At 43.6% G+C, this 11,804-nt stretch overlaps 1 protein-coding gene across 1 annotated transcript in view; it reads left to right on the forward strand.

Moving 5' to 3' along the window:
* The window catches only part of SLC10A3 (solute carrier family 10 member 3), a 2,437-nt gene extending 935 nt beyond the window's left edge, over positions 1-1,502 (forward strand). Inside the window, exon 2 of the mRNA XM_015815119.2 lies at positions 48-1,502. Within this exon, the coding sequence (XP_015670605.2) occupies positions 48-1,106 (1,059 nt within the window). The 3' untranslated portion in view covers positions 1,107-1,502. The remainder of the gene's footprint in view (positions 1-47) is intronic.
* Positions 1,503-11,804: the final 10,302 nt, after the last annotated feature.

The following is an 11,804-nucleotide window of genomic DNA, read 5'->3' on the forward strand; positions in this document are numbered from 1 at the left end:
CCTGGCTGAGTGTATCTTCACTGGAGCCTACCGTGGTAGTCATAGAGAATGTCAGTGCCTCCTGGGGAGGAGGCTTTACAGTCAGATTCCAGTCTGGCTTGGCTGGTCTGGCCCCATTGCAACTGAGATTGTTGGAACAGAATCGCCTCATTGAGGAACGAGCTGATTTCCGGATTCGGGTTGACACTTCTGACCTGGAGCCAGCTATACGGATGAGCCTAGGCCACTTCTCAGAGAACCCAATCCTCTTTGCCCTCCTGCCTCTTATCTTCCTCAATAAATGTGCATTTGGCTGCAAGGTGGAGGTGGACGGTCTCCGAAGCCTGGTTCACCAGCCTCATCCTATCATGCTGGGCATCCTAGGCCAATTTGTCGTCATGCCCCTTTATGGCTACCTCATGTCCTTGGCCTTCTCTTTGCCTAAGGCACTGGCTCTGGGGCTAGTCATTTCTTGCTCCTCCCCCGGTGGTGGAGGTGGCTATCTCTACAGCCTTCTGCTGGGTGGAGATGTCACGGTGGCCATCTCCATGACCCTCCTATCCACAGTAGCAGCCACTGGGCTCATGCCCCTCTCCTCTAGCTTCTACGGATGGCTTTTGGGGGCACATGAGACTCTGCATGTGCCCTTCCTGAAGATCTTCATCACTCTCCTCTTCATCGCAGTGCCCATCTCTACCGGCATGTTGGTCAAGTGCAAGCTGCCCCGTGTCTCCCGCTTCCTCCTCCTCCTCATCAAACCTTTCAGCTTTACCCTCATCGTCGGAGGCCTCTTCATGGCTTACCATATGGGAGCTTTTATCCTAATCAGCGTGCGGCCCCCCATCATCCTGGCTGGTGTTACTGTGCCCATCTTTGGCCTGCTGCTGGGCTACCTACTGGCTTGGTGCTTAGGGCTGCCAGGGGCACAACGTCGGACGGTCAGTATTGAGGTCGGGGTGCAGAATAGCCTGTTGGCCTTGGCCGTGCTGCAACTCTCCTTCCAAAGGGCCCAAGCTGACTTTGCTTCCCAGGCTCCCTTTATTGTGGCCCTGAGCAGCACGTCTGAGATGTTGCTGCTTGTCTTGGGGAACTTGGCCTACAACAAGCTCTGCTCAACTGGCTCTTAAGGCCCCTGGGAAAGTGGAGGCAGATACCAAAGATTTGGACTCTGGGTGTGGCCTGATCAGAGATGGATACCAAAAGCCTTAGGAGCTGGATGTGAGGCACCCTCTTGGTTAGGAGTGTGGCTAATCAAGACCTCAGCCTGAAACCCAGGAAGGGGTGCTCAGATCAGGAGGCCCTTGCAGTGGCATATCCCACAGGTTATCGTGGGGAGGGGGAACGTGGACTTCTCTGTTCTTTTTAAATTCAGCTTGTTTTTCTATATAACAAGAAGTATCTCTGGATCTTAACACTTGAGTTGCACAGACCGAGGAGGTAAAATGGGGTGGATATGCCCTATTTTCACCTCACCCACTCAGCGGGATACAGGGTTTGAATAAAACACAACTGAAGATAATCTATTCTGTCTGTCTTTTTCTAAAATAAAACACAATAATTTCACTGCTTGAGGAGGTGGAGATGCAGAGCTTAGCAGGATCATGTTCAAAGCAGGGGAAGCTAGGAGAAAAAAATTATACGCCTAATCACTTTTACACTTAATCACATCAGTGATTAAGCAGCTGCCTTGAGAGCATGCCTGGAGGGGAGATAAAAATGTAACAAAAACAAATGCTCAAGTAAGATGGGAGTTGCATGTTAAGTTTCCTTTGGAGAATAGAAAATAATAGGAAGAAATACTTGGCCCTTGGCCTATATTCATATGCGTAAATACATAGCCTTGCCATTAGTTTAACAATGTTCTCAGCAGTTTGGCAGTTTGAAGATGGGTGGACTTCAACTCCCAGAATTCCCCAGCCAACTCCCAGAATTCTGGGAATTGAAATCGCCCATCTTCAAGTTGCCAAGGTTGAGAATAATGGATGTGCTAATCTTTGGAGAGTCACAATGCCTGTCTTGATTATGCTGCAAAGAGTTGAGTGAGTTTCTTCTCTCTGGAAATTTTGAAAGGCTCTTGCTGTGGATTCTTGCTAGAGGTTATGGGGTGATAACAGCCACCTTGGTTACACTTCTAGGAACGAGGGAGGTTGGAGCCAAGACACACAGTATAGAAGCTTTTTCTCTCAGAACCTGTGGTCCTTCTGGAAAGTACAGATTTTCAGGTGTGCTTTCAGCTCCTGCCAATCCAGCTTTTCTTTTGTCATTCACACTAGTATTGCTGCTGAAAGTGTAGCAGCTATGGATAGAAGCAGGCAGTTCCAACCGCTTCTCATTTCTTCCTGGGGAGTGTTGGTATGTCATCATCCCGTGTTAGTGCTGGGAGGACTGGGCACTTGTGTTTTCAATGCACTCACCCATCTGCTGGTGCAGAGAAGCGGCACGGCATGTTCTGAGGGCAGAGCTGCTTATGAATTGCAGTTGGATGTTCAGTCAACAAGGGAGGGAGGGAAAGGTTGGCATCTGGCCCGAAGCCAGCAAAAAACATTAGCTTTACTGTTATTTTATCCTCCCTTGCCCATCATCCTAAAGCCAAGCCATTCTTTCAACAACTGCCTGATTTCCTGATGACTACGCTTTAAAATACCGCTTTTCTTTCATTTGCCAATGTGGCACTTTAAGAATATTATTAATATTTGGGAAAGTATGTTGTAAATTGGGCTTGTGCATCTCTTTAAGCCCAAGGCTACCCCATCTGGGCTGCAGAATCCCAGATCACCCCTAGATGGAAGCAAAGAGATACAAAAAGTGCTAACTCTTTGCTGCCATCTAGGGGTCATCCAGAGTTTTGCAACCCTAATCTAGTAGTCTTAGCAAAAATAAACAGGTTGGTTTGAATTTCATTTAATGTGTCATGTAAACTGAAAAATTATATTTGGTAAACCATGCTTTATTGCTTAAAAAAGTTAAAAACGACCAATTGTGGTTTATTCAATACATGTGTTTATTCAAAGTATGGTTTAATATATTAGGTGACCACTGGGAAGCTGTCCTGTTTGGTCAACTGAAAACATCTTTAAGTTGGAAGAGGCAGTTTCTTTCCTTCAAAACTCTAGAATTATTCGTAGTGCGTTGCTTTTATTTTTCTGTTCCACATGTCGGGGAAGCAAGCTGAAGATCTTATTAAATCTCTCATCACTCTTGCTTGGGATTCAATCCATTTGAGGCTCAGTGGGAGTTCTTTCCGAAACAGGAGTGCATTGCATAAAATTCAGAGTAAGCAGAATGAAAGGAACAGACCTGAATGTGAAAGAATTGTTACTGCACTTGATTTTTGGAGGTCTGGGCTCAAATACAAATTAGCACATTTGTTCTTAGCTATTGGCCTCCTCTACATCTCCTATTATAAAGATACGGTAGACAGGGAAAGATACCTATGGATGTTGTCGAGAATTCTCTGAAGGAAGGGTGGAACGATACGAGCAAACAAAAAATAGGTGAGAATGAAGTCTATTCTGCATCCTTGTACTTTGTACTACCTGGAGATGGGTGTCTGCTATTCTGAAAACTCGTTTACCAGAAAGAAAGCCTCAGTTGACTCTGAGGCACTGCTGAAGGGATATGCTATGTATGCATAGAGAAAAGTGGAGATAGCAAACAAGTGCAAAAACCTTAAAACAGTAAAAGAGGCAGCATGTGGCATCTCAGCCTTGGGAAAGAAGGAAGCATAAGTAAAATAATCCTGCCTCGAATCTGCATGCCATAAGAAAGGATGAAGGAAAACTGGCAGACTTTTAAGATTCTGTTATTATGGGCTACAATGCAGTTTCAATAATCCTTGCAGGGTTGCCTCAAAAGGCTGACACTGTGATATTGTGCATCATAAAAAACGGGTGAAGGGGGGGGCTGAAAAAGATACAGAGGAATGATACTGTCTGTACATTCAGGGATGCGTGGTAAGCATTGTCAAGAATTGGGAGACATCACGATGGGAGAGTGGTTTGCAATCAATTGGCAAGTAGTCTATAAGGACAGTAGATGGGAAATAGGATGACAAATTAGAAAAATGCGGTGCCCCGATATCAAACAATTGCCATCACGTTCCCACCACTTTTGATCCTTTGCCAGGGATTCCCATCTGGATTGGCTTGCAAATCGCCATTACGTAATTGTCCGTCTATATTGGGAGGTTATTTTATATTTGAATGTGACTGGGTATCCCAAAGCAGCCCAGATTTAGCACTTTCCTAGGATTGATACATCCATGTGGCCAACACCCTGTTCTGAAGCAGAGCTGGAGTAATATTCCCTTACAGCTTTCCCTCTTACTCAGGAGAATAATAATAATAATAATAATAATAATAATAATAATAATAATAATAATAATAATAATAATAATAATAATAATAATAATAATAATAAAGTTGGAAGGGACCTTGGAGGTCATCTAGTCCAACCCCCTGCTCAGGCAGGAAACCCTATACCATTTCAGACAAATGGCTGTCCAGTCTCTTCTTAAAAACTTCCAGTGTTGGAGCATTCACCGCTTCTGGAGGCAGGTTGTTTCACTGGTTTAATTGTTCTAACTGTCAGGAAGTTTCTTAGTTCTAGGTTGCTTCTCTCCTTGATTAGTTTCCACCCGTTGCTCCTTGTCCTGCCTTCAGGCGCCTTGGAAAATAGCTTGACTCCCTCTTCTTTGTGGCAGCCCCTGAGATATTGGAATACTGCTATCATGTCCCCCCTCGTCCTTCTCTTCGTTAAACTAGACATACCCAATTCCAGCAGCCTTTCCTTATATGCTTTGGCCTCCAGTCCCCTAATCATCTTTGTTGCTCTTCTCTGTACTCTTTCTAGAGTCTCAACATCTTTTTTACATGTAGCTGGTCATTGTAGGCTTCATACTGCAGTTCAGGGATGATAGTTTTGGAGTTAATAACTATAATCAGAACCCAGCAGGAATGTTAAACATGGCAAAGGACCTGATTATGTAGAAACAGCTTTAGTAATACCTACCCAGGAAGTAACTTCTTTTGTGTTTTCTAAATGCGAACGGTTGCCTAATTATTTTTATCAAAATGCAAGCATGCCTGAAACATAGTTAACTAGCAAGTAAGTACTGCCTGGGGTAAGCATTTAAAATTTGCTATTTGCTCCCCTTGGTCTAACATTTTAACCTATGAGGAGCAATTATAACTGGCAAGTGTTCATTGCACCCTTCCTCACGTTTTGGTTAGAATGGAATTAGTAAGATAAATATTTCACACTTTTTAACAGAGGAAGTACATGCTAAATTCACAGGAAGTTTCATAATGGTTTGGGTTTGCTACGTTAATGTGAGTAGTTACATGCAGTCATTATTTTTGTATGGAGGGGAAATCTCCCCTCCCCCCAGGATTTGAAATGGGAGTAGACAACTGGCTCCTAAACGTACAGTCTGGCCCAAAATGGTTTCCAGATGGTTTCCAGTGCATGCTCCAATCTCAAGGACACTGCGTGTCTCACTTACTTTCTCCTATGCTATCTGCAGCAAAGGGATCTTTTCTACTGAATCTATGAATAATAATGGCTCTCTCAGAGTTATCTTACAATATAAGATAAATGTCACTCCAATTCACTTCTTTATCCATTTCAGACACATATTAGAGTCAACTGGGTCATTTTAGGTTGCAGATGTTAAGACTAGCTATAGATACAGCTAAGTAACTTCTTCACTTTTTATTTAATACATTTACATGCAACACCCAGGACAGTTTATAACAGTAGACTGTTCCTGATGGAAGGATGCCAGCATGGAGTCTCCTCATGCACTAAGTTTCACTTCTTGAATCTTAAACAAGGAAATCCTAATTCATCCTGACAGTAGCAGCTGCCTTATTCTCTCCACTGTTACTTTTTCAGGAGATGTAATAAGGTTTGCTCTGGATTTTTTTTTTGTCATTAGAAGAAGGGGACGACAGAGAATGAGGTGGCTGGATGGAGTCACTGAAGCGGTAGGCGTGAACTTAAATGGACTCCAGAAGATGGTAGAGGACAGGAAGACTTGGAGGAACGTTGTCCATGGGGTCGCGATGGGTCGGACACGACTTCGCAATTAACAACAAAATAAAAACTAGGTGAGGGAAGAAAATATAAATAAATACACTTGCCACTTGCAAATGGAATAGTACAGATCCTTCCTGTTATTGTGCAGAAGTAGGACTTCATATGCAAGAAATGTAATTGGTATAAGATCTTGTTGCAAGATTACTCACTGAGCCTTGGAGTATAGAGTTCTGTCGTTAACTAATTTTGATTGCTTTTTATTTCTGGGTGGACTTTTCTCTAAAAAGCTTGGAGCTGGCCTACTTGAAGGACAATTGTTCCCTTCAAATTATTCTCTTGAATAATCTACTCAACATCTATAATATTATTCTAGATAGCCTCAAAAATGCTTCTTTGGAAAACCTAGCAATTCCGGTCTTATTGCCTGCCAAGTATTGGGTGGAGACCTCTTAGCATTTCTGGGATTCATTTGGTGCTGCTTGAGATTAATTATGGAAAGTTGCTTCATTTGGGTTACTACTGGCTTTCTGCTTTTGGGGGGAGGGGTATGCAGTGGTGGGATTCAGCTGGTTTGCACCACTTCGGCAGAACCGGTAGCTAATTTTTTGTTGCCCAGGCCCAGAACGGACTTCCGGAAGCGGCATCCACACAGCATCCACCCAGAAAACCGGTTGTTCACATATTTGAATCCCACCACTGGGAGTATGTTTTTGTTAATTTTCTAACTCAGCATTGTCAATCGGTTTATTTATTGTTTTGTCATTTGGAACAATAATAAAAAACCTGCACAAAAATGGCCTACATTAATAAAATACATAAATCAGTAAAAACATTAAAGCAGTCTTATTACAGGAAATAAAATATTAGAAAATATTAGGATATTTTGATAAATATTATCTCTATTTAGTGGCAGCCCATGTAAAACCTGCTAATTTCCATAGCGTTGTCTTCCTCACTAAATTCATTAGATATTCAATTTTATATGAATCAAGCAAAATTTATTTTCTTACCAAGAGAGGTGCCAGAAATTTTTGCTGAAGCAAAAATAGGACAATACAATAAATACCGGGAAAACTCTATATTTTTCTTGGAGCAATGTCAGAAAGACATATTATATGGGATACTGAGGAATCGACCGTCTCTTGTTGCTAATGCCATTTGTTGGAACTGTAGTCTTGTAAGTGTCCTTCACAGGGATGGCATTGTAACACATCTCAGTTAAGGTTCACATTCAATTTTGGTTCTATTAAGGGCATACCAAGGGGCAATTTTATTTTATGCTAATTTAAACAAATTTCTTTGGGCACAGACGTTCTATTTTTAAAGAATAGATTATTGTTTGCATTATTTGAATTTTAAAAAAAATCCAGAGAAAAACCAAGGGTATGCATATGATTGGATAAAAATATAAACCAATTGGTACAAGAAGAAATCCATTTGCTCCAGGAGATACCACTTGACAAATTGGGGGTCAGGTACTATAGTTGAGAGGATTCTAGTTCAATAATTAAAACCTTTACAATTATTCTATCTTTAGCTAGTATGTTCCAGTTTCTGCATGTTGAAAGGGGATAGGAGTATTGTTAGGTATACTTAAAATGGTTCATGTTTTGAATGAACAGGAGCATGTTTTGAAAGAATTCCATATCATAAAGAGTAGAAATTCCCCATAACTCTACTGCATATGAAAAATAAGGAACCAAATTGGTTTTTAGTCGAGTTAAGATTGGAGGAATTTGTCAACCATCACTTGTACACCAGAATTTTAGTACTCCTGCCACAGCTTTCTCTTGTTTTTATTTTTTGGGGCTGATAGTGAAAATGCGAACTACCTGAAACATTAAAAAGGATGCTTTGCTCTGTATTATGTTTTCCAATTATCCATTTGTGTCTTTTCTCCCCAAATACCATCACCAGGTGCCCTACAGGAGTGAACCTAACCTGAATTTGAGTATTTGTATATAAAGCCATGATCAAAATTAAACATCTAAATTCCAAAATTTGTTTCTATCAATAGAATCAAAAGTTGCATAGAATTCCATAAAGGCAATATACATGTTTTACATATTTGTTTTACATATTTATTTATCAGATGATCCAATACTAAGGTGACCAACCGTCCTCCTTTAGGGAGGACAGTCCTCCTTTTGTAAGTTCTGTCCTCCCTCGAAAAGTATCCTCCTACATGTCCTCCTTTTCGATATTTGAAGACTAATCTGCAGGGCTTTTTTTTCTCATAGAACGCTCAGAATGGCGTTCCGGCACTTTTTTTTGATGGGTTTTTTTTTCAACTTTTGCATGAGCTGTGCTACTCCCCCTATTGGCTTTCGAAAGCCAATAGGAATTGCTGCTGAGCATGCCAAATTGCTGCTGAGTGTGACCAGCAAACTTTGCACATGCACGTTGTCTGCAGCGAAGGCGAATTGGCAGAAACTTTGCACCCCTCCCTGCTACCCAACTACACCATCTCCTAGTTAGTCCCGAAGATACCTGGAGGAGACTGGAGCGGCGATGTCACGGTAAGTTTCTCATGATCTTCGGCCTTGCTAGGGCAATAATGGCTGCGGGTGCAAGAGGCAGGGGTGGCGGGGCTGCTGCGGGCGGGGGTGTGAGGGGCGGCGGCGGCCGGCTGCCCCCCATGCTGTGGGAGCCACGGGGCCCGCTCTACACGGGGCTGCGCAGGGTGGGCTCTGGTGCTGGCGGGGCGGCTGCAGGCGGGGTGTGTTGATGGCGGGCTGCCCCCCGGGGCCGGAGCCGGCGTGGCTGGTGCTTTGGGACCCACGGGGCCCACTCTGCATTTATCATATTATAGTGTATTATTGTTGCAATGAATAAAATGTTTCTTGTATTTACGATATTTTTTTTCTTCAATTTACGTACGTATTTGTGTCCTCCTTTTCATTGTAAAAAAGTTGGTCACCTTATCCAATACAAAACCATGACCAATTGTTGAACATCTTCCTCTAAATCCTGCCTGTTCCTCTGTGAGCATATTTTTAATGATGACCCAATCCCCTAATACTTTAGCTAGATCAGTGATGGCGAACCTTTTAGAGACCGAGTGCCCAAAAACTGGCCCCGCCCCCACTCCACCCCCCCTGCCCGCCCCCACTCTGCCCCCCATTCCCCATTCCACCTGCCTACAGGACCACTCACCGCCTCCAGGGCCTGCCGCAGATCGCCCAGGCAGCCCAGCAGCGCTATGGCGGCCACACCCTCTGCCCGTGCCCTGCAGCATCAACTGTGCACAATGGGGTGTGAGGGCAGAGTCTTGTCTACGCTGCCTGGCTGCCATGTCCTTGGCTGCACTGCTCTGTGTGGGCCACACTCGAGGGCAAGTCTCCTTCAGGGGGTCTGCTGGAGAGGAGGGAGTCGCGGGGGGAGGCAAGGCTGGGGCAACAGCACGTGTGCCCACAGAGAGGGCTCTGAGTGCCACCTCTGGCACCCGTGCCATAGGTTCGCCACCATTGAGCTAGATATTTTGCATAAATTTTACCTGTAATATTAACCAGACTAATTGATCTATAATTTTCTGGGTGGCTACAATTACTTTTTTGTATTTGCTTGTTACTTTGTTGGGTGGCATTTAATTTACACAGAAAGCTGGAACATGTTTTCAGAAGCAATAAAATGGACATGTAGCTTAAGGCTTAGAACCATATAGCTAGACAGTAAGCAAGGTTCTGCTGAAGTCTTAGTACTGTTCACACACTAGGAATAAAAATGGAAAGCAAAGGAGAAACATTTTTAGCCCCTCAAGCAGTAAGGGCTTTCAATCCTAAATTCTCGGATTGAAACTGTCTACCTGCACATTTTGACTCTTGCTTAGGAAAGATACCTTTGAAAACGCAACTCAACAGTTGTTGTTAGGCACTAATCTGTATTTTCACAGTTTTTCCTTTCTCGGGCTTATCTAAAGCAGGGCTTTTCAACCTGTTCACCCATTGTACCACTTTTAGGATATAGCAACATCCGAGTAACACCAGTCACCTAGCAAGGTGTCAAAAACTTGATGACCAAAAAAAAAGGAAAAAAATGATAAAGTACAGGTAGTCCTCGACTTACAACAGTTCACTTAGTGACTGTTCGAAGTTACAATGGCACTGAAAAAAGTGCCCCCCAAGCCACAGCCAAGCAAGACAGTGCCCAGCGGCGCTCTTCCTCCTGTCCAAGGTTTTCATTGTTGTGAGCATTTCTGTTGAGGATTGGCAGCGGGGGTGGGGTGGGGTGTGTTTGGTTTTTATTCCCCCCGTCTGCTGGGTGGTTGCAGCAGGTTTTGGTCACTTCACATGACCGTGCAACACTGTGACCGTCATAAATATGAATCAGTTGCCAAGCATCTGAATGTAAATCACAAGGCCCTGGAGATGCTGCAACATTCCAGCTGATCAGCGCTTCTTCTGGGCTCAGCAAAAGCACCAGGATCAGTGCTGCTTTCCAGCTGATTGGTGCTTCTTCAGGGCTCAGCAGAAGCACCAGGATCAGCGCACCAGGCTCCAGCTGGAGCTGATCCTGGCACTTCCACTGAGCCCTGACAGCCCCGAAGAAGCGCCGATCAGCTGGAAAGCGGCACTGATCCTGGAGCTTCCGCTGAGCCCTGACAGCTCTGCAGCTCCAGCCATCTCTCGCTCAGGCTTGTGCCGTGCTGCCATTGGTTCAACTCATTCCCCTCCCCCACTACCATTTTTCTAGGATTGTTGCGTACCACCTGCCAGGTGCCAATGTACCACAGGTGGTACCTGTACCACTGGTTGAAAAGCCCTGGTCTAAAGTGTCCTCAAGCCACCAACTCATCATTAAGATCAGTGAAGGGCTTCCTTCCACTTCAAGGACTAGTGGCCCTTGATTGAAAAATAAGATTCTGCATCCCTGGGCTGAGTCTTTTGCACAATCAGGGATGTTGACATTTTAATTATAAATGAGTAACCAACCTGGAGATCCTTCCTGGAATGAACCCTATAAGGGAAAAAGCTCGGCATGCCTAGGTGACTGCCCTCAGATAATTCATGGTTGGTGATATCTATATGTAGATAGGAAAATCCAAATAGCTCTAGAACAGAGGTGTCAAACTGCCAGCCTGGGGCCAGTTGCATCATGCGGAGGCCACGCCCATCCCAGATCCAACAATGCGAAAAAAGTCGTGATATATCATGACACATCATGTAACGCGGCAAGTTTGACACCCAAGTTCTAGAATTCTTGATTATCTTCCCAAGACCTTTTAAGCTAGCCTAATCTTTCTTGGTTTTTCTTCATCCCTAGCCTGCTCTCATATTAGCAAAGCATCTTTCCCTGAAAGTCACATTGTGAGTACTTCCCCTCACTCTGCCTCCAAATATGTAATACAGAAATATTCTTAGTAGGTAGAAATACATTCTTGTGCCACTTAATTGACTAAGTAAATTTGCAAGAATCTCACCCGTTTTCTGCAGAGAAAAATGTAGTGATCAGGAGACTGTTAGTTTTGTGACTTTTCTTTCTGCATTCCTTTACAATGGTATTGCCAGGGGAATCAAAAACATATTCTTATCTTTTTAATAACATCATAACCATTTCCTGTATGGTGAAGCAGACTAATGGGCCAGAATTTCCAGTTTGTAATTCTTCTTTGAACAAGTTGACCTGGGACCCATTTCTCTGATTATTTTCATGAACTAAAATTATTACTCCTTAAGAGGCAAGTTTGTTTTCTGCTGATTCATAGATCGAAGCTGCATGCAAATATACATGAGGAAAGCAATGAGCCTCAGTAAAAATGCATGCCTCATTCAGGAGAAACAGGTTCT

This window comes from Protobothrops mucrosquamatus, unplaced genomic scaffold (genome assembly GCF_001527695.2).
Source record: "Protobothrops mucrosquamatus isolate PMUCROS unplaced genomic scaffold, P.Mucros_1.0 scaffold315, whole genome shotgun sequence".
NCBI lineage: Eukaryota > Metazoa > Chordata > Lepidosauria > Squamata > Viperidae > Protobothrops > Protobothrops mucrosquamatus.